Genomic DNA, 21,246 nt, shown 5'->3' with positions numbered 1-21,246 from the left:
GCCTTTGCATAGTCAATAAAGCACAGGTAAACATCTTTCTGATATTCTCTGCTTTCAGCCAAGATCCATCGCACATCAGCAGTGATATCACTCGTTCCACATCCTCTTCTGAATCCAGCTTGAACCTCTGGAAGTTCTCTGTCAATGTATGCTTGCAGCCATTTCTGTATTACCTTTAGTAAAACTTAAGTCGCATGGGATACCAAAGATATTGTCCGATGATTTCCACATTCCATTGGGTTGCCTCTCTTTGGAATGGGCACAAATATGGATCTCTTCCAATCAGTCGGCCGGAAAGTTGTCTTCCAAATTTCTTGGCATAGATGAATGAGTGCCTTTTGTACCACCTAACTTTCTTGAAAGATTTTAATTTTTATGCCATCAATTCCTGGTGCCTTGTTCTTTGCTAATTTCTTTAGTGCACCTTGGACTTCCTCCTTCAGTATCCTTGGCTCTTGATCATATGCTACCTCTTGAAATGGTTGAACATTAACCATTTCTTTTTGGTATAGTGACTCTGTGTATACCATCTTCTCTTGATGCTTTCTGCATCATTCAGTAATTTGCCCAGAAGATCTTTCAATAACGTAAATCGAGGCTTGAGTTTTTTCTTCAGTTCCCCCAGCTTGAGAAATGCTGAGTGTGTTCTTCCTGTTTGGTTTTCCGATTTCAGATGTTTGAGTATTTTGTTGTAATATTTGGCTTTATCTTCCTGTGCTGATCTTTGAAATTTTCTGTTCAGCTCTTGGACCTCCTCATTTCTTCCATTTGCTTTAGCATCTCTAATGCTGGAGAGCAGGTTTCAGTGTCTCTTCTGACATCCATTTTGAACTTTTCTTTCATTCTTGTCTTTTTAGTGACTTTTTTTCTTTCTTCATGTATGATGTTCTCGATGTCATCCCACAACTCTTCTGGTCTTTGGTCTTATTTTGTTATTAAAGTCTTTATATCCTTACTTATTTGAGTTGCTATAATAGTTGTTATTAAGTGCTGTTGAGTTGGTTCCGTCGTATAGCAATCCTGTATTGGGTTCCCGAGGAGCAGCTAGTAAGTTTGAACAACTGACCTTGTGATTCAAACTGACCTTGAGATCCAGTGCTTATCCTATGGCACCACACCAGGACTCCTTACACTATTTTTTTTTATTCTGTTAATTCTTAAGAGAAGGGTGTTGAGGTCTGTGATTATAACTGTATATTTGTCTTTTCATCCCTTTTGTTCTGTTAGTTTTTGTTTCTTATGTTTTGAAGCTCTGTCATGCTGCACATGTATGAGGATAAATTGGAAAAGATTGCTATTAGGGTTCCAAATCATGCATGCATGGATTTATTACAGAAAACCCCATGTTTAAACATGTCTCAATTAGTGGATGGCTGCAGATAAGTTCTCTCAGTAATAAACTTGTCTTAGTCTTGTTAAGATATCTTCAAAAAGAAAGGATACTCTTAGTAACTTGGGGAAAGAAGCACTATTTTGAGGTCAGGGCTAATGTCAAATTTTTAACAGGAATGCTGCCCTACATAAAATAGCAGTTTTTAGATGGATCAGGCATTTAAAGGAAGGTCAGAAAGACTTCAAAGATGAATTCAAGGTAGAAAGGTCAGCTCTGAAAGTTATGTTGACTTTATTTTTGGGATCTCAAGGGAGTGTTCTCGATAGATTTTCCTTAACACGGCAATCACAGGGGTTTATGATAAAGAAGTTTAAGAAAATTGAAGAGTACATTGGTGAAAAAAGTTCAGGAATGTTGCATTGAGAAATTTTTTCTTTCATGACTGTGCACCTACTCATTGTTTATGTGTAGCAACGTCTGTCCTATGATATTTCATTGGGAAATCTAACCCCACCCACCGTATGGCCCTAATAATGCAGCTTCACATTTCTATTTGTTCCCTACACTCCAAGAACATTTCAGAGGAACATGCTTTAAGCCCTTTAAGAATGCCAAAACTGCTATTTGACATATGATAAACTGAGCACAGATTTATTTGGGAAGGGTGCGAGAGAGATGGAAACACCATTTTCAAAACTGCATACACCTAGATGGAAAGTATGTTGAAATAATAGCTTCACATTTTATTTTTTTAAACTTTTTGTTATGAATTGAGTGAAGGTAAACAGACAAGATCATTGGCTCCACAAAGATATTTGATGTATTATATTTTATTTCTGTTCATTAATAAATGTTTCTGTCATCTTATAGTAATACTGTTTGACTTACCCTCATATGTGTGTGATTGGTATGTTCTGTAGATGAAGTAAGTACTTTTTCCACTATGAAATTACCATTTTTATCTCTGGAAATATTTTCTCTAACATTTACTCTGTCTGATACTAATAATACACTCTAGAAATTTTTAAAAATGTTTTATTGTGAATTATATGATCGTTTACATGGGAGAACATTAGCTTTACATTTATCCTGTTGTATATCATTTCATTGCCATGGTATACCCTGCAAGCCTGCCCTTCTTCCCCCCCGGGTTGTCAGCACACAGCCCTGCTCCCTGCTCCCTCTCTGGTTCTAAAGTCCCCAGCCGTTTCCTTCCCTCTCTCCATGTCATCGTCTTTGCCTCCATCTCTGGCGTCACTGTTTTATATGGAATCTGGATAATCTGTGCCTCTTAATTAAAGTGTGCAGGCCATTTTCTTTCTTTTTTTGGCCATTTTCATTTAATGTATTGATTCACATATTTAGGTTTGGCTTTAAATCTTCCATATTACTATTTTTTTCTGTTTGTTCGATTTGTTCTGTTACACTTTTCCTTGCTTTCTGATGTTTTTTTGGATTATTTTTTTATGATTACAGGTTATCTTTCTTTTTGACTTATTAGCTATAACATTTTGTCATGTTATTTTAGTGGTTGCTTTTGGGTTTGTAGTATGAGGAGGCTTCAAAAAGTTTTTAGGAAAATTCCATTATCTTTTAATTCCATTTTTCTACAAAGTATTTGAAACCCCTTTGTCTATGTCTTTAATTTATCACGGATCACCTTCAAGTAATATACCATATTGTTGTTGTTAGGTGCCATCGAGTCGGTGCTGACGCATAGCGACCTTATTATGCACAGCAGAACGAAACACTGCCTGATCCTGGGATAACCTCACTATTGTTGCCATGCTTGAGTCCATCGATGCTGCCACTTAGCCAAGCCATCTCGCTGGGGGTCTTCCTCTTTTTCTCTGACCTTCCACCTTACCAAACATGATATTCTTCACCTGCAACTGGTTCCTCCTGACAGTGTGTCCAAATTATGAGAGACAAAGTTTGGCCATCGTGGCCTCCAAGGATGCACTTTTTCCAACACAGATCTGTTGGTTCTATGGGCAGCCAAAACATGGCACTTTCAATACTCTCCTCCAACACCATAACTCAAAAGCATCACTTCTTCTATGGTCTTCCTTATTTACTGTCCAACCTTCACATGCATATATGGTTATTGAAAATACCATGGCTTGGGTCAGGCGCACCTTAGTCCTCAAGCTGACAGCTTTGCTTTACAATACTTTAAAAAGGTATTGTGCAGCAGATTTTACTAATGCTATATATCATTTGATTTCTTGACTGCTGCTTCCGTGAGTGTTGATAGTTGATTCAAGAAGAATGAAGTCCTTGACAGCTTCAATCTTTTCTCCATTGAAAAGAATGTTGTTTATTGGTCCAGTTGTGAGGTTTTTTGTTTTCTTTACATTGAGATGCAATCCATACCAAAGGTGTGCTCTTTGATCTTCCTCTTCACTTTCAGCAAGCAAGGTTGTATCATCTGCATATCGCAGGTTGTTAATGAGTCTTTCTCCAATCCTGATGCCACGTTTTTCTTCATGTAACCCAGCTTCTTGGATTATTTGCTCAGCATACAGGATGACTAAGTATGGTGAAAGAATACAACCCTGTCCTACACCTTTCTTAATTTTAAACCATTCAGTGTTCCCATGTTCTGTTCAATCAACTGCCCCTTGGTCTATGTACAGATTCCTCATGAGCACAATTAAGTGTTCCGGAATACTTACTTCTCAATAATGATGCTGGATATTGCATGATAGAATTCTGCAAAATCAATATACCATATTACATATTAAGATGTGACTTTCTCCTCTCCTAGCCTTTATGCTGTTGTTTTCATACATTTTACTTCAGCATATGAGTACGTTGTACTCTCTATAATCAATTGTTACTGTATTGTCTTTAAGCAGTCATTATGGTTTAAAGATATTTAAATACTATTAAACAAAGACTTTTGTATTTAGCCACATATCTGTTTCAGATGCTCTTCATTCTTTTGTACAGAGGTGTCATTTTATTTCTGTCCGAGGGACTTCTTTTAGCCGAAGGATTTCTTTTACTATTTCTTGTAGTGCAATTCTGCTGCTGAAGAATACTTTAAGCTTTCATATGTCAGAAAAATCTTCATTTTGCCTTCATTTAAAAAATATCCTTTCACTGAATACAGAATTGTAGTTTGTCTTTTTCTTTAAGGACTTTAAAGACATTGTTCCACAGTCTTCTTACTGACATCTTTTCTGAGAAGAAAACTGCTATCATTTTTACTCTTTGTCTGTACATAATATGTTTTTCTGGCTGGTATATAGCATATACAGGGGGCTTCAAAAAGTTTGTGAAAAAATTCCATTATCTTTTAATTCCATTTTTCCATGAACTTTCTGAAGTTTTGCTTTGGTAGGGTAGTGGTTGTAAGTCGGGCTGCTAATCACAAGTTTAGCAGTTTGAAATTACCAGGTGTTCTGCAGGAGAAAGATAAGGGTTTCTGCTCCGGTAAAGATTTACAGCCTTGGAAACCCTATGCAGGGTCCTTATGAGTTGGAACTGACTCCACGGCACACCACTGCTACTACTTGGACCTTTGGGTTTATAGCTTTAATCAAATTTAGAAAATTTTTGTGCATTGTTTTTTCAAGTATTTGTCTTTATCCTCCTCTTTTTTCTTGAACTCTAATTATACGTATGTTAGGCTATTTGAGGTTGTCCCACAACATTCTGATGATTGGTCTTTTGAAAAAAATTATTTTCTCTGTTTATCGCTGATTGTATATGGGTTTTGTTGTTAATCTTCAAATTCATTAATCCTTGTTTAGTTGGTTTTTGCATGTCTAATCTTCTGTTCATCCCATCTGTAGATTTTTCATTCCAGACATTATAGTTTTCATCTGTTGAAGTTCAGTTTGTAATTTGTATCTTTTTCAATATCTTCCATTACTCTAGTTAACATACTGAACTTGCCTTTAGATTCTTGAACATAGGAAGTAGTATAGTCACAATAAGTATTTTTATATCTTTGTCTACTAATTCCATCATTTATGTCATTTATGGACCAAATTTGATGAATATTTCTCCACAAAAGAGTTATGTTTTTCTGCTCTTAATCCAGTACTAGACATGGTGAATTTTGCTTACTCGAAGCTGGATATTTTTGGATTCTTATAAATATTCTTGAGCTTTGTTTTGAAATACAGTTAATTTGGGCTGGGGGAGGGGGCAATATTTTCATGGTTGCTTTTCTGCTTTGTAGGCAGTGATCAGAGCAGTGTTTAAATTAGAGCTTCAGAGGCCAAACTCCTAAAAACATACTCAGTGAACTGTGGGATATGAGGTTTCCACTTTGGCTGGTAAAAATAGATCCCATTTGTAGGTAGAAATAGTTATAATGTGTAAGCATCGGTTCCTTTAATCCTTTTAGATTTTTTTGTTGTTGTTAATCTTCAGATAGTTACCCTGATTGCATATGTTGATCAGAGCTTGCTGTATTCTTTGGGTGACCCGCTGCAGGTCTTTGGTATTCTTTTTTTGTGCATTCTCTCCTTTCTGGTATTCTTTCCTGTGAATTCTAGCTGCTTTTCCCTCCCCAGAGTTTCAGCTCTAACTCTTCAACTCAGCAAAATTACTAGGTTTCAACCTTTCTGTGCAACTTGCCTTTGTGGTACCTTAGTCTTTTCAGTTGGAGGGCTCAATATATTTTCATCTTGTTTTTAATTTCTCATACATTAATGTTTTATAGTGCTTGATATCCAGTGTCTTTAAAACCATTGCTTCATATATTTTGCCCAGGTTTTTAGTTGTTTTAGGCAGGAGTATAAATCTGGTGTTGGTTATTCTATTACAACCCAAAGTGTTAGTCCTTTGACTTACTACATAAATTCTTCAAAACTGGGGAGTTTTTTGATCAGTCTGTTTGGAAACCAATATAATTTCATTTACTAATAGATTATATTGGTGTTTCTGATGTAGCACATAGTTAAGTACTTTTTTTGTTGTATAGTATTTTTTTTTTAAGTTTTTATTGTGAATTGAGTGATAGTTTACATGGGAGAACATCAGTTTTACACTCATCATCTCATTGCATTGATTGGAATCTCCTCTGTGCATCATCATTCAATAGTATTTGCTTCTATTCCCTTTGTTTTTGTTTTGTTTGTTTGTTTTTTGGCAGGGGGATGTACACAAAAATATTCAGGAATATATAATAATTTAGACAACCAAAGGGCACATTTTGCAAGCCTGCCTCTTGGCCGCCAACACCTAGTCCCTCACTTTCCATGAGTCTAGAGTCCTCAACTGCTCTCTCTCTCCATGTCCTCAACTCTGCTTCCATCTCTGGTGTCGCTGTTTCTCTGGATAGGGTCCCGCATTCCACTTGTGCTCTTCTCCCTTGATGGTCTTAGGGTCCTCTGTTCTTGGACTATAAGATTAATTACTCTCTCGTTTTTGTTACAAAACTTTTACCTTTACAGTTCTGACAATCACAATTAGTTATGATAACAGTTACTGTTGAATCATAAGAATCTTATCCCCATCTCCTTTCACCAGAAATGTCTAGACAAGATGAAAACCATTTAGTGGGGATTCTACCTTCCTCTGCACACTCTGAAACTAAACTCCCTCTTGAAAACTTGTGTACCAGTCACTTCGTGCCTTTATTGCCCCCCCTCCCCCATTTTAGATAGCCAGTGTCTAAGTTGTCCGTTTCTATCAACCCTTTATGCAGAGGGAATAGGATTGATACTTTATGTAAAGACTCCTTTCCTCTCAGTTGGTATTTCAAGCTACAATATTAAGTATAGGTCAAGCTCATTAAATTGTAGCAATTTATACTTGTTTCCTTTTTCCAGATTTAAAAAAAAATCTTCCTCTAGTCAAGTTCTGATCATCAAGCCATCAAAGTTAGGTTGAATGGATCCTGTTTAAAGTTTGGATCTTCTTGTTTGTCTCCCCTCACTTCATATTAGCTGGACACTTCACTCTCAGTTCTAGCCCTCTGTGGCTCTGTCTTAGCCCTCCGTGGCTCTGCCCTTGTCCATGGGCTCAGGAGTCCCCAGATATCACTACACTTTGGACCAAACAGCCCTTCCTCTTCTCTCTCTCAACTCCAGGCTGACAGGATTCTATGAAATGTAATTGAACTCAGCCCATATCTTCATTTGCTGCCTGTCCCCCTCTTCCACTTCCCAGTAGACCAGTGTGGTTGTCTGTAAGCTTACATGCCTACTCATGTGTTCCCTTGGTGTTTCAGTCTTGGAGGGGGGTTTGTCCTGAAGGGACTTGATTGCTTGCCATGATGACTGCCTCGCAAATAGCTTGATCGTTCTTGTAGTAGCCAATCATACGACTATTTTTGTTTTGGATTTTTCCTGCTGGTCTGTCTTTCAAGAAATATATTCTGTTCCTCTAGCTGCTCCAGGCCGGTCTGCATGTCCTTTCAAATAGGGATGTCCCACTTCAAAAGGTTCTGGATGGGCCTTAGGATTCCACCTAAAGTCCTATTTTTGTACAGTACTTTAAATGAAGATTTGAATGCTTCAAAGAGATTTGTAAAAATAATTATTTTTGTTTTATAAAAAAATCTTTAAAAGTTATAAGAAGCATAGGTATTTCTTGATAGTTTGAATTAAATTTTACTGTTATGTTTATTTATTGGCAGGTCTTCATCCTCCAGGGCCACCTCTAGCAAGACCCATTCTCCCTCGAGAACGAGGTGCTCTGGATAGAATTGTTGAATATTTAGTTGGTGATGGTCCACAGAACAGGTAATTTTCATTATGTTAGATGAATGAGAACTATATTTTCATTGCTCATGGTGTGTATGGATGTGTGTGTATTAGATAGTGTCTCTTTTTGTGTCTCCTATTTCCTAATTGGACAAGTTTATGAGTATTTTCTAACCTTTAAAAAACATATATATTCAATTGTTTTTAGTATGAATTTGGATAAAGCAGTTCTAGGTAAAATCAATTTGGAAAAAAATATCATTAACCCTACTATAAGATTGTTGTTGTGAAGTGTCATCGAGTTGGTTCTGATTTATAGTGACCTTGTATGGGGTTTCCGAGGAACAGCTAGTAGGTTTGAACTACTGGCCTTGCACTTAGCAGTCTAGTGTTTATGCTATAGTGCCACATAAGCTATAAGATTATTTTCAGGAAAACTGAATAATATCATTGAAATGTTAAGCTTGAAGAGGACAAAAATAGTGAAAACCTGATGATGGTGGTGGTATGCTGTGGAGTTAGTTCCAACTCATAGTGATCCTGCATAGGATTGTTTCTGAGGGTGTAAATCTTTACAGGAGCAGAAAGCCTTATCTTTCTCACATAGAACTGCTAGTAGTTTTGAACTGCTGACCATGAGTTTAGCAGCCTGACTTGTAACCACTACGCTACCAGAGAGAAATGGGTTTTTGTAGTTGTCAGTACTAGATTTGGTGATGGTAAGAATTTTGATAATGTTGAAGATAATTTACATGTATTTAGTCAGCACATTAAATTCTCTTGTCTTATTTGATACTCACTATAACTTTTATTTGGTTCTCATAGTGATGAAGATAAACATGATATAAATAGAGCCTTACAAAATTCATAAGATAGTAGAATAGATATCAGGTAAGTTTACTGGTTGATATCAATTGTTAAAGGGGCCAGAATTTACTGTTAATACAATAAATTGTATGAATTTAAAACAGATAGAATAAAGTTTGCTAGTATCATATATTTGTTAGGTGTAAACGTGCAGAACAAAAAAATGTATAAGCTGAAAATGAGGACAGTGTTTAACTGGAGAAAATATTGGAATCATGATTATAAACACTGACTCTTGGATGAAACAGAATTACATTTCTTTATTGCAAGACTTCTCAGAGGCTTTAGTAATATTATTGAGGTGGTCCCATCTTATCTGACCAAAGATTTGGAAGCTATCATCCCAAGGAATAAGGAACCCTGGTTGAGTAGTGGGTTAAGTATTGGGGTACTAGCCACAAGGCCAAACCTATCAACCAATATTCTGGAGAAAGATGAGGCGGTCTGCTCTTGTAAAGCTATATCGTCTCAGACACTCTCAGGAGCTCTTCCACCAAGTCCTACAAGATCACTGAGTCACAACTGACTTGATGGCAGTGGAGGTGGGGGGTTGTTCCCAAGGAATAGACTTTGGAAAACAGCAGAATGTAAGTGTCTGATTTTAAATGTGCTTTGGCTACTTAGTAGAGATATATTCATTTAACTGTTACCTGATTTATTTTTAATTTAATGTTTAAGTTAAATTTTTACAATGATTGGAATTTTGGTTTTAAAAAAACATGATTGTGGTTTACTAAGCAGCGTCTAATTTGGCATAGCATGTTTGTTGTTATTTTTGTTAAGTGCCATCGAGTTGGTTCCAACTCATAGTGACCCTGTGTAGAGTTTCCAAGGAGTGGCTGGTGGGTTTAAACCACCAACCTTGTGGTGCGTAGTCCAGTGCTGATCCACAGTGCTACGCCAGGACTTCGTGGCATATTTTGCTATGATAAAATATAAACCATGATGGCTAAAGCAGTTTCTCTTTTGAGCTTTGTGTATGTTTTTAATTGGTCTGTTCATTTTCATTTTTGTGTAGGTATGCCCTTATTTGTCAGCAGTGTTTTTCTCATAATGGCATGGCTTTGAAGGAAGAATTCGAATACATTGGTAAGAATGTTTACACCATTTGAATTAAAATGGTTTACTCTTAAGTATTTTATTTTGCCACTTTTCTTGGAATATCAGTTTAATATAGAAACTACTTCTATACATTGGTCAGGCATATTTTTCTTGCATTCATAGCAAAACAGAAAGGGAATGTAGGTTTCTTCTTCAGACAATGCACAACCTCTAGGCCAGTTCTTAAGGTTTACTGTGCATGAGAATTACCTGATGGATTTAAAAAAATTCAGATGCCCATGACTCATCTCCAAAGATCTGGTTTAATTGATCTGGGGTAGTATCCAGGAATTGGTAGTTTCTTTACCATTCCAAAGATGATTCTCATTCTCATGTATAGTTATTATTGAAAACTGCTGCACTAAAGTGATTATGAGTCCTGGGGTGGTGCTGTGGGCTAATGCGCTGGACTGCAAAGTCATTTGAACTACAAGGCTGGTGATTCAAGCTCACCAGCCACTTTTTAGAAACCCTATACAGGGTCATTTTGGGTCGGAACCGACTCGATGGCATTTAACAACAAACTAATTATGCTTCCAAAATATGACATCACAGTTTTTATTTTGAAATGAAAGACTCAGAATGTTTAAAGTCCATAATAGTTTTGGTAACTAGATCATTATTAATATTGCTTTACCATTCATTAACCCATGTAACTTACTATGCCTTTTCTGCTATAAAATTGGCAATCTAATTCTAATAATGATTAGAAAATGTGCTTTAGAATTTGCTTTAGATTGAACCTGTGTCATAATATTATTAAAACAACATGTGCCTTTCATAAGGAATAAATAACTTTTGAAAGGCTCTTTGGAGTATTTGCAGTAGTAATCTTGCAAGTTATCTAACTAGTCCTTGAACTTTCTTTGGTTTATGATTTTATTAAAAAAAATTTTTTTTTCTGCAGCTTTTCGATGTGCCTACTGTTTTTTCTTGAATCCTGCAAGAAAAACCAGACCTCAGGCTCCCAGACTTCCAGAGTTTAGTTTTGAGAAAAGGCAGGCCGTGGAATGTGCCAGTTCAGTTGGTCCCTTGACATCAGGAAATGTGGTTCCGTCAGAAAGCCAAGCTCCCGAAGGTATGGACATATTAATCTAAAATGTTTGTCTCTTAATACTGTGTGTTATTTAACAATAAAAGCATAATGCTTTTATTTATATAAGGGTAGATTAATTGATCAGTTTTTGCAACATGCATACATCTGTTATTGCTTTGATACTGTAGTCTCCTGCATGATTGTTAGGATGTGTTTTGACATGGAGATTATATTGTGATAAGCAGCATCTAGCAGTAGCTAAGTAAGTATAGTTTATGGATTTACGTCTTGTAATAACTATTGGGAGATTTGATGTTTTCTTAGAATCTTATTTTGAATGATCTCAGTGAAGCAGGTTGAGGATTATGGACAACTACTCATAAGGATGCATTCTTATAAGATTTGTGATTAACTTGGTAAGCTAGGCTTGCATGTACATTTGAATTGCTAGAAATTATCAGAAAGTAGAAAGCTTTGGAACTGGTAAGCCATCCTTGCCTAGAACTGGTATATCTTTGAAAGAGGTAATTTATGGAAGACCATGAGATTAATGGAGTCCTGATGTAGTGCTGTGGGTTAATGTACTGGACTACAAGGTCCATTTGAACCACAAGGTTGGCTGTTCAAACACACCAAGCTGCTCCATGGAAAACCCTATACAAGGTCGCTATGGGTCGGAATTGACTCAACGGCAGTTAACAATAACAACATGAGATTAATATAATTTATGATGCTATACCTGTGATGTAGAATCAACCTTACTGTTGAGAAACGGAATTTGCCAGGTTTTAGAATTTCTTCTTACAGTTGTCTTAGTAATTCTTGAAGCAGTATCACAAAAAATTGGAAAAGCTTGCCAACTATTTCTGCCATCTATTTTTTGCTGTTCATTCAGGAGTGTTAGTTTTGTTAAGCCAATAGAACTGTTTGTTAAACAGTTCTGAATTAGGAAGATGACTAAAATTATGTCCAAAAAATTGGTGCTCAGCCTGGTATGTATAGTTTATCTACCCAGTCAATATTCATCCCTTTAATTTCATAGAATCATTATTTATGTATATTTAACTTCTTCATAAAAGCACTGAAGGTAGAAAACATTGATTTAACTGTAGTAAACTTTCACATATCAGAAGGTTAGTATTAGATTTTAGTATCTTTTTTTTTTTTTACTTTGAAGAGTTTTCTAAAATACATGTGTTGAATCAAGCTTGGCTTCAGCTTACTAGCAAATATCAAAATGAATTCAAGTACAGATAGCCATGACAAAGGCTTGTATATTTCCAACACTGAATTGATACATTCATCTTATCCAAGTCTGAGACATCAACTCCAAACACAATGTCAAAGATTTTTGTTTTGCTGGAGTCATGCTCTGAGCTGCATGTTGTCACACGCAAACCATCTGCTTTGCTAAAGCAGCCTCTTGGAACTGAAAATTAAAGAATTTTCATACTGAAGATGCCTAGAGGAAAAATTGAAGTCCATCTTAGTGCTCTTGACAGCTAAAGTGAATATTTGAAAGTTGGTAGTAGTTGGGACCAAAAAATACAATGAAATACGGAGCCACCAAATATAAAACATCTTAATAGTGAATCCCATGCTTAATATCTCTGCTAAAGTCAAGATGGATAGTTAGCAAACAACACGCAGCTCTACCTTTCCTTCTCATCTAATCTAGGAGGAGCAATACCCCAGATGTCTCATTTTCTGTCTGAAATCTCCGGAATGAAGTCTAACAGGCTCAAACTCAACCCCCAGAAGGTAATGTTAATAGGTGAAGACAAAACTTCAGTGCTAGAAACTGAAGCATCAATTCCGTTTGGTTAAGGTAGTCTCTAGACTAGTAAGCTTCCCATTCTTCTCTTTGGATTCATCAGAATGTCTATGAGCACTTTTTTCCTTCTTTGGCTTTCCAGAAGACTGAGACTTTTCTCCAAGACTCCTATTCAACACTATGTTGCACAATATTCATTTCCAAGCTGGATTCCTTTAGTAAACGACTGGAAGCATTTCTGATGAACAGATGAAGGCTTTATTTGTTTTGAACTTTGACTGCATACCCTATGATTAAATTGAACTATTTAAAAAGATGGTATCATCTCAATCTACTCTCTGTGCTGACAACCAGTGTAATTGGCTTGAAATTATGATTTATAAATTTTTCAGTGATCTAAAACTTGAGATCTGAAAAAAACATGTATACTGTTTTAAAATAGCTCTTTAATGCTGATAGAACTATAGCAAGTCCATTATTAAATTCACAGATGGAAAAACAGGTAACTTTCTTATATCTGAACTTTTCAGTGAATATTTGGGAACCATTTATATGAATAATCTAGACTTAATGAAAACTCCATTTTTTTTTCAGTCTTAAGTTTTGTCTGGATTCTGGTACTGGAAGATTTTGTATTTTTGATGACTTTTAGAAAAAAATCTTTGGACCACTTGTTAGAAAAATGTGTGGAATCTTGGAAAGCTTTTCATCGAAGAAAGCAACCTAGGAGAATTTCTCACATTAGTTGCTCATTTGAATTCCTAGAACTTTTTCTTGAACTGTATATCCAGAAATTTTGGTAATAAAGCATTAGAGAAACACAACAAATTAGTAATAGGGAGTGTCTTTTTATCTGAAAGCATTGATTGATAGCTAGAGTATGACAAAGTAATGAATTACTTTTAAGTTTCTCAATTTCCTTGTTGGTTAGTCACACAAAAGTGGTTTATCTCTACTAAGTCATATTAAAGTGGTTTATCCGTTTTGATTTTTTTTTTTAATGCAATATCCAAAATACCTCATGTGCAGCATTCTTTTTGTCCAATGTGCTAGTCAGACAATACAAAGAGTCCAAAGCACTGTTAGTATACTACCTTGTGACTTTGCTGAGCACATTAAAAAACAACTTTGATAATACTATGTGTTCATTTCTCAGTTCTCTAGACCTAGGTCTCATATTTTTTAGTAGAAAACAGCTTTGATTCAACTAGAAATGATTTGATAATAATAAAACTCATGATTCATCTAACCAGCATTATCAAAAATAGAAGATAAAATTTATGTAAGATAAAATGTATCTTGGTAATCTGATTTGTCTTTCGCTTCCTTTCTTTTAAACAAAATACTGTTTTCAATACTGTTTGTTACAATGCTCTAGGAAGGTAATTTTCTCAATAATATATTTTGTTGAATTCTGTGTGTTTAAAACATCCACAAAGTTTATACCTTTATTTACATTAAATTATATGCAGCGTACCCAAAAATAAAGTGGCTTTTGGAGTAGGTTTTTGCATGTTTGTTTTAGATGTAGAAATCGGGTCTTCTTATCTCCTTTTTATAAAATACCTTCAACTAATAGTTTAGTTATCAATTATTGCTTAATAATGAAACCCTTGTGTGTCTAATTGACTTTTTATACCAGTGGTAAATAACTAAACATTCTCTGTGTGGAATCCTAGTTATTATAGTTGGTTATCATTTAATTGAATTTTATTCCTTAAGCTTTTGCCTTTGCTTCTTAAATATAAATTGGCTGTTTTCCTTGAGGTAGGAAAATTTGATAAAAACTACTCTCTCTTTTAAACCTGTAAGTTCAAAGACCAATTGTCAGCTTTAATTTGACAAAGTTCCTTTGGATACATTTTATATTCTGCACAAATAGATGTGTTATCAAACCAGATTTTTTTTTTTCTGTTGTAAAAAAGAAGAAAGGTAAGAATCTAAATGAATTTGCTAAAGTACCAATATTTCCTAAAGGCTTGATCTACCTTGTAGCAGAATTCACATATTACATGTTAACCTAAATTTCCTTTGGAAAATATATGAAGAAGTTATTTGCTAGACTATAATTTTTAAAGGAAATTCTTCTTTCAGTTGATAGATTTTCAATAGAAACCTAAAAGTAAGGTGACGTTATTACATGTTTTTCACATGTGTGTGCTTTATAGGTAAAGCAGTGTTGTTTATTATACAGTAACACTCAGTTTTATGAATCTGAGCTGTCTAGCTGAGACTTTGACCAAACAACTGGAAGCCAACTGTTTCTATTAGTAGAAAAAGCTTCTCTCAAGAATACTGTTATGGGAAAAGGAACAAATTCCATGGGTCATTTTAAAGATTATTACATTGTAGTATATTGCTTTCTTGGCATTACAAATTCCAAAGTTGATTTGAAAAGATTTTCTTACAGCTGGAAATAGGTCATTAAGGTAACACTGTTGTCTTAGTTTTCAAATGGTGCTGTGCAGGGAAGAATGGTCCCTTTTAATTAGTGTGAACACAAGAGTTAGTTTCTCTTTCAGTATTTTATATCCAAATGTTAACGTCTTCTTAAATATGCCTTTTCCACCGAGCTTTTTTAAACCACAGTGTCACTGGGAAAATTTACTGTTTTTATTAGAATAGGCAAATGGTGCTCTCCCCTAGAAATGAAGTAAGTACTTTTGGAATACATTAAAGACTTTGATTTTAAAACTCTGTGGTTTAGTTGTTAAACTGGTATGTAATTCTCTGTTAATCTTGCACCTAGTTCACTTAGATCGTGTTTGGATGACTTCTCACAAAATGGCATTGGCATCCAAACATCAAACACTGGTCTCATTTAGACTAGCAGATGCCTGTAGTAAAAGCATCATGGCACATATCGAATTTTTGTAGTGTTAGTGCTATTAAGATTTACTATGGTATTCTGCAAATTAATCTGGAGGAAGAAAAGTAGCCATTAATAGGGGCTTCGATTATTTTGAGGTCCCACCCATCATGTCACTATTTTCTTTACTCTCCCATATACTTTATGGAGTTTAATATTGATTTTTAAACTTGGTATTTTATATTGCTTTAAAATTTATGATAATATATGGTTTGCTTGCATTTATTTTTAAACTCATATATTATTATTATTGTTGTTAAGTGCCATTGAGTCAATTCTAACTTATAGCGACCCAATATAGGATTTCCGAGGAGCAGCAGGTGAGTTTGAACTTTCAACCTTCCAGTTCAAACTGATCTTGCAGTCTGACACTTTATCCTACAGCATCACACCAGTAGTTTATGGACCTTTTTTTGTTGTTAGTTCCATGGAGTTGGTTCTAACTCATAGCAGCCCTGTATAGAGTTTCTGAGGAGCAGCTGGTGGGCTTGAACTGCCGATCTTGTGGTTAGCAGTCCAGTGCTTATCCAGCAGTGCCACACCAGGACTCCTTATGGACCCTAGAATTACTGAATTAAATTGGTTTTGACTAGAAATGTGTTTTTATTAGTCTGTGTTTCTGAAAATAATAACACCATAAAGGTTTAATATGGTAAGCCATGAATTTTGACACCTCTCCTATTTCAGTGCAGTACTGAAACAGTCTGTCAGCATATGACAAACTGTGTGGGCCCATGTTCACTTAAACAAGTTTATTGGTGAATTAAGTTCTGGTTTTCGAGCTTTCTGTTTTTTCATTTCTTGTAGCTTATTGGTTTGTTGATGAAGACTTAATAAACTATAACAAAATAGTAAAGTTCTTGGCAAGTGTAAAACTGTGAGTGAATATTCTACTCTGGGTAAGGGTAGAATTTTGAGTGGCTGCTGGCTCCTGAAGCGTGCCACTGAGAAGCTTGCTTGCTGATGTAGCAGAAATCCAGAGCCATAGAATTTCAGCTATACTTCATGGTTTTCTTTGTGCCCTGGAACATTCAACTAGAAACATCAAACTGCCTGCTCCTTTCTGATTTGGCTTTTTATAAGATTCATGGACTCCTGCTGTGGCACTGTAGGGTAAGGACTGGACTGCGAACAACAAGGTTGGCAGCTCAAACCCACCAGCTTTTCCTTGGAAACTCTGTAAGGGTCGCTGAGTTGGAATCCACTCAACAGTACCTAACAACAACATAGTGGTGCAACAGTGCTACTTTAAGTTCCATATTTAGATAGAAATAGGATTGTTATGACATTTTTCAGAAGTATCATGATTTGTGGACATTCCTGTTTTACTTAATTGTACAAAATTTTCATACAGTAAAACCACTTTAACTTGGATGTCCTTCACTGTGGAACTTGGGTCTTTCATTTTATATAGAAAAAAGGGGAAGACACTTGAAGTTAATTCTGTAAATCAGAGTCCACGGTGTCTGTTTAAGGGAATTATTCTTTTACAGTATTCCTAAGGTCTTGGTATTGGTAGCATGGTGGCTTCATAGGATGAACACTGCATTATGAACCATTAGGTTGATGGTTCAAGCCCACTAGCTGCTCCATAGGAGAAAGATATGACTTTTACTCCCACAAAAAGATTTAAAACTTTCAAAACCCTATACAAGGTTGAAACTGGCTCCATGGCACTTAACAACAACGAAGTCTTTTTATAGAATGTGAGATATATAAATGATTTGTATTTATTAAAGCTAGTATGGTAAAACTGTGAACATGGAAGACCTCCATGTTAACCTCTGTGAATATAACATTTAATTTTTTAGTGAAACTTATACACACACATAATTATATATAATTTTTTTTTTTTTTAACTCGTCTGCATTTTCCAAGGCACTTAACTATAACTTGATACAAATATTGGGTCTAGAGCTTTTGAATCAGAAACATTTGTAGTCTGTCGTAAGGGATCTTCTGTGAGGGATAGAAATTAGGGAATGACATCCCTTCTAAAGAGTATATCATAAGGGATCTTCTAAGCTGATTTTTAGTTTAGCTGATATATTAACCATATAGTTTTAGCAAGAATATTAATTGCCATTTTTTTACAAAAGCAAACGAACACCCTAAAAGCTAGATTTCTAACTTTGTCTCCTATTACCACCTGTCTCCAGTTCTTTAAAATTAATAATGTTGCTATCATTAAAAACTAAAAACCAAACCAACTGCCATCAAACCAGTTTCACCTCCTTCCAGCTGTGTGGGACAGAGTAGAACTGTGCCATAGGGTTTTCAGGACTGTATTCTGTATGGATGTCAGGAGAGACACTGAAACTGGCTCTCTAGCATAGAGATGCTAAAACAAATGGAAGAAATGAGGAAGTAAAAGAACTGAATAGAAAATTTCAAAAGTCAGCTTGAGAAAACAAAATCAAATTTTATAATGAAATGTGCAAAGACCTGGAATTAGAAAGCCAAAAGGGAAGAACACGCTCATCATTCCACAAGCTGAGGGAATTGAAGAAAAAATTCAAGCATTGACTTGCGATATTGAAGGATTCTTCTGGCAAAATATTGAACGATACAGAAAGCATCAGAAGAAGATGAAAGGAATACACAGAGTCACTGTACCAGTAAGAGATGGTTGATGTTCAACCATTTGAAGAGGTAGCATATGGTCAAGAGTCAGTGATACTGAAGAAAGAAGTCCAAGGTACATTGAAGGCATTGGCAAAGAGCAAGCCTCTGAGAATTGATGGAGCACAGATTGCAATCTTTCAACAAACTAATGCGGCACTGGACTCATTCACTCATCTATGCCAAGAAATTTGGAAGACAACTACCTGGACAACTGAATGAATGAAAGAGATCCATATTTGTGCCAATTCCAAAGAGAGAAGTGACCCAACAGAATGCAGAAATCCTTGGACAATATCATTAATATCTCATGCAAGCAAAATTTTGCTAAAGATAATTCAAAAACGACTGTAGCCATACATTGACAGAGAGCTTCCAGAGGTTCAAGCAGGGTTCAGAAGAGGATGTGGAATGAATGATATCATTGCTGATGTCTGATGGATCTTGGCTAAAAGCAAAGAATACCAAAAAGATATTGACCTGTGCTTTATTGACTATTTAAAGGCTTTTGATTATGTGGATCATGATAAGCTATGGACAGCATTGCAGAGAATAAGTATTCTGGAACACTTAATTGTGCTCATGAGAAACTTGTACACAGACAAAGAGGTAGTTCAAACAGAACAAGGGAACACTGAATGATTTAAAATTAGCAAAGGTGTGGCCAGGGTTGTATTCTTTCACCATACTTACTCAATCTGTATGCTGAGTAAATAACCCAAGAAGCTGGATTATGAAGAAAAACATGGCATCAGGGTTGGAGGAAGACTCATTAATAACCTGTACTATGCAGATGATACAACCTTGCTTGCTGAAAGTGAAGAGGACTTAAAATATTGATGAAGATCAAAGACCACAACCTTCTGTATGGGTTGCACCTCAATGTAAAGAAAACATGCTCACCACTGGACTGATCAATAACATCCATATTAATGGAGAAAAGATTCAAGTTGTAAAAGACTTCATTTTGCTTGGGTAAACCATCAACACTCATGGAAGCAGCAGTCAAGAAATCAAACGACGTATTGCATTAGGCAAATCTGCTGCATAAGACCTCTTTTAAAGTGTTGAAGAGCAAAGATGTCAGTTTGAGGACTAACGTGCTTCTGAGCAAGCCATGGTATTTTCAGTAACTTCATTAGCATTGTGACAGCTGGACAGTGAGTAAGAAAGACTGTAGAAGCATTTGAGCTATGGTATTGGCAGGGAATATTAAAAGTACGATTTGACTGCCAAAAGAACAAACCAATCTGTGTTGGAAGAAGAACAGCCAGAATGCTCCCTGGAAGACAGGATGGCCAGACTTCGTGTCTCATACTTTGTACATATTGTCAGGAGGGACCAGTCCCTGAAGAAGATACCATGTTTAGTAAAATGGAAGAGCCAGAGTAAAAAAAGAGGACCCCCAATGAGATGGGTTGGCACAGTGGCAGCAGCAATTGGCTCAGTATAGCAATGACTGTAAGGTTGGTGCAGGACTAGGTAGTGTTTTGTTCTGTTGTGTATAGGGTCTTTATGAGTCATATTGACTTGATGTCATCTAACACCAGCAACAACAATCTTTATGGAAGCAAGCTGCCGCATCTTTCTCCCATAGAGTGGCTTGTGGGTTCGAACTGCTGACCTTTTGGTTAGAAGCTGAATGTGTAACCAGGGCTCCTAAATGCTCATTGTTGTTGTTAAGTGCCATTTAGTTGGTTCCAACTCATAGCGACACTGTATAGGGTCTCCGAGGAGTAGCTGTTGGGTCTAAACCACTAACCTTGTGGCTCAAAGTGACCTTGCAGTCCAGCACATTATCCTGTAATGCCTCACCATTAAAGGAGTTGAATTTAGTAAAACTTAAAGTTAAAGTTTAAGAATTAAAGGAGATGGGGGGAACCTCTTGTATCCTTAGCATTCTAGGTTGGTCACATATTCTGATCAAGAAGTTTAAAGACTGTGGGGTTGTCTTGCAGAGGGCCAAGGGGGAACTTACCATGTTTTTAGGAAAGTGTGGATTTTACTTCCCCCATACTTGGAGATTATATCAGTGTGACAAATAGTTCTCATCTACATAGTCATGCGCTATGCACAGGATCTCCAACTTCTAGGGAGACAGTTCCTTTAGGAAATGAAATACGTAGTGAAGGAATGAATGTATTTGCTTTGTTTGCTGGGTTATTTGTCTTACAGTACATAATTCTGTTGGAACTTTACTTTCTGGACATTCAACTTTCAAATGTGTATTAGCAACTTTTTAATGAAAATATGAGGCTCTAAGTAAAAACATGGAATCATACAAAGTGTGGTGCTGTAGGATAAGCATTGGACTGCTAACCACAAGGGTGGCAGTTCAAACCCACCAGCTACTCCTCCGGAACCCTCTACAGGATTGCTATGAGTCAGAACCAATTTGACAACACTAAACAACTAGAGCGGTCAAACATGTTCGTTCTGCTGAAATTGTTGTTTATCTTCTTTCATACCAGCTCTTATATGGTATGCTTTAGGCAATTAATTACATATCAAAACAATTTAAAGAATAATATTAGACCAGTCTCCTGCTTGTTAGTTTGTGTGTGTTTTGTGCTTTTATTTTTGCTTGCCTTACTTTGAAGTTTTAACATTTCGATCTTTCTAAACTCTTGAATCTTTTTCTTTTCAGAATCTTTAGAAGAACAAGAAGATCTTTATACTAGTGCAGAGCAAACAGATGACAAAATGTCAGCTGTAGAGCAGGCAGACCAAGTGACTGAAAAAGCACCTGGTACGGGAGAGCCAGAGGAGAAACCCGGAGAGATGGAGAAAGAGGAACCCTCAGTGGATGAAGTCAAATCATTGGTTCCCAGTGCGCATTCTCCTTCTAATCCTGAACTAAGCGGGGAATCTTTGATGACAAAGGAGTAAATGCTTCTACGTGCCTTCCACGGGATAATTGTAGTCTGGTTGATGTCAGTTATTGCTTTTCAGGTGGTATTTTCGTCTCCCCCCCCC

The 21,246-nt window shown here is 36.1% G+C and overlaps 1 protein-coding gene across 2 annotated transcripts in view; it reads left to right on the top strand.

Moving 5' to 3' along the window:
• KIAA1715 (KIAA1715 ortholog) overlaps positions 1-21,207 on the top strand; it is a 111,838-nt gene extending 90,631 nt beyond the window's left edge. Inside the window, exons 8-11 of one of the 2 annotated variants that reach the window (XM_006866664.1) lie at positions 7,935-8,040; positions 9,887-9,957; positions 10,877-11,047; positions 20,918-21,207. In XM_006866664.1, coding sequence (XP_006866726.1) covers positions 7,935-8,040; positions 9,887-9,957; positions 10,877-11,047; positions 20,918-21,159 — 590 coding nt within the window. In that variant the 3' untranslated portion in view covers positions 21,160-21,207. The remainder of the gene's footprint in view (positions 1-7,934; positions 8,041-9,886; positions 9,958-10,876; positions 11,048-20,917) is intronic. The other variant, XM_006866663.1, reaches the window with a different exon arrangement.
• The last annotated feature ends 39 nt before the right edge of the window (positions 21,208-21,246 follow it).

The sequence above is a fragment of the Chrysochloris asiatica genome, unplaced genomic scaffold, assembly GCF_000296735.1.
Source record: "Chrysochloris asiatica unplaced genomic scaffold, ChrAsi1.0 scaffold00094, whole genome shotgun sequence".
Classification (NCBI taxonomy): Eukaryota; Metazoa; Chordata; class Mammalia; order Afrosoricida; family Chrysochloridae; genus Chrysochloris; species Chrysochloris asiatica.
Note: the sequence above shows the minus strand (reverse complement) of the source record. Positions and strands in the feature narration are given on the sequence as shown.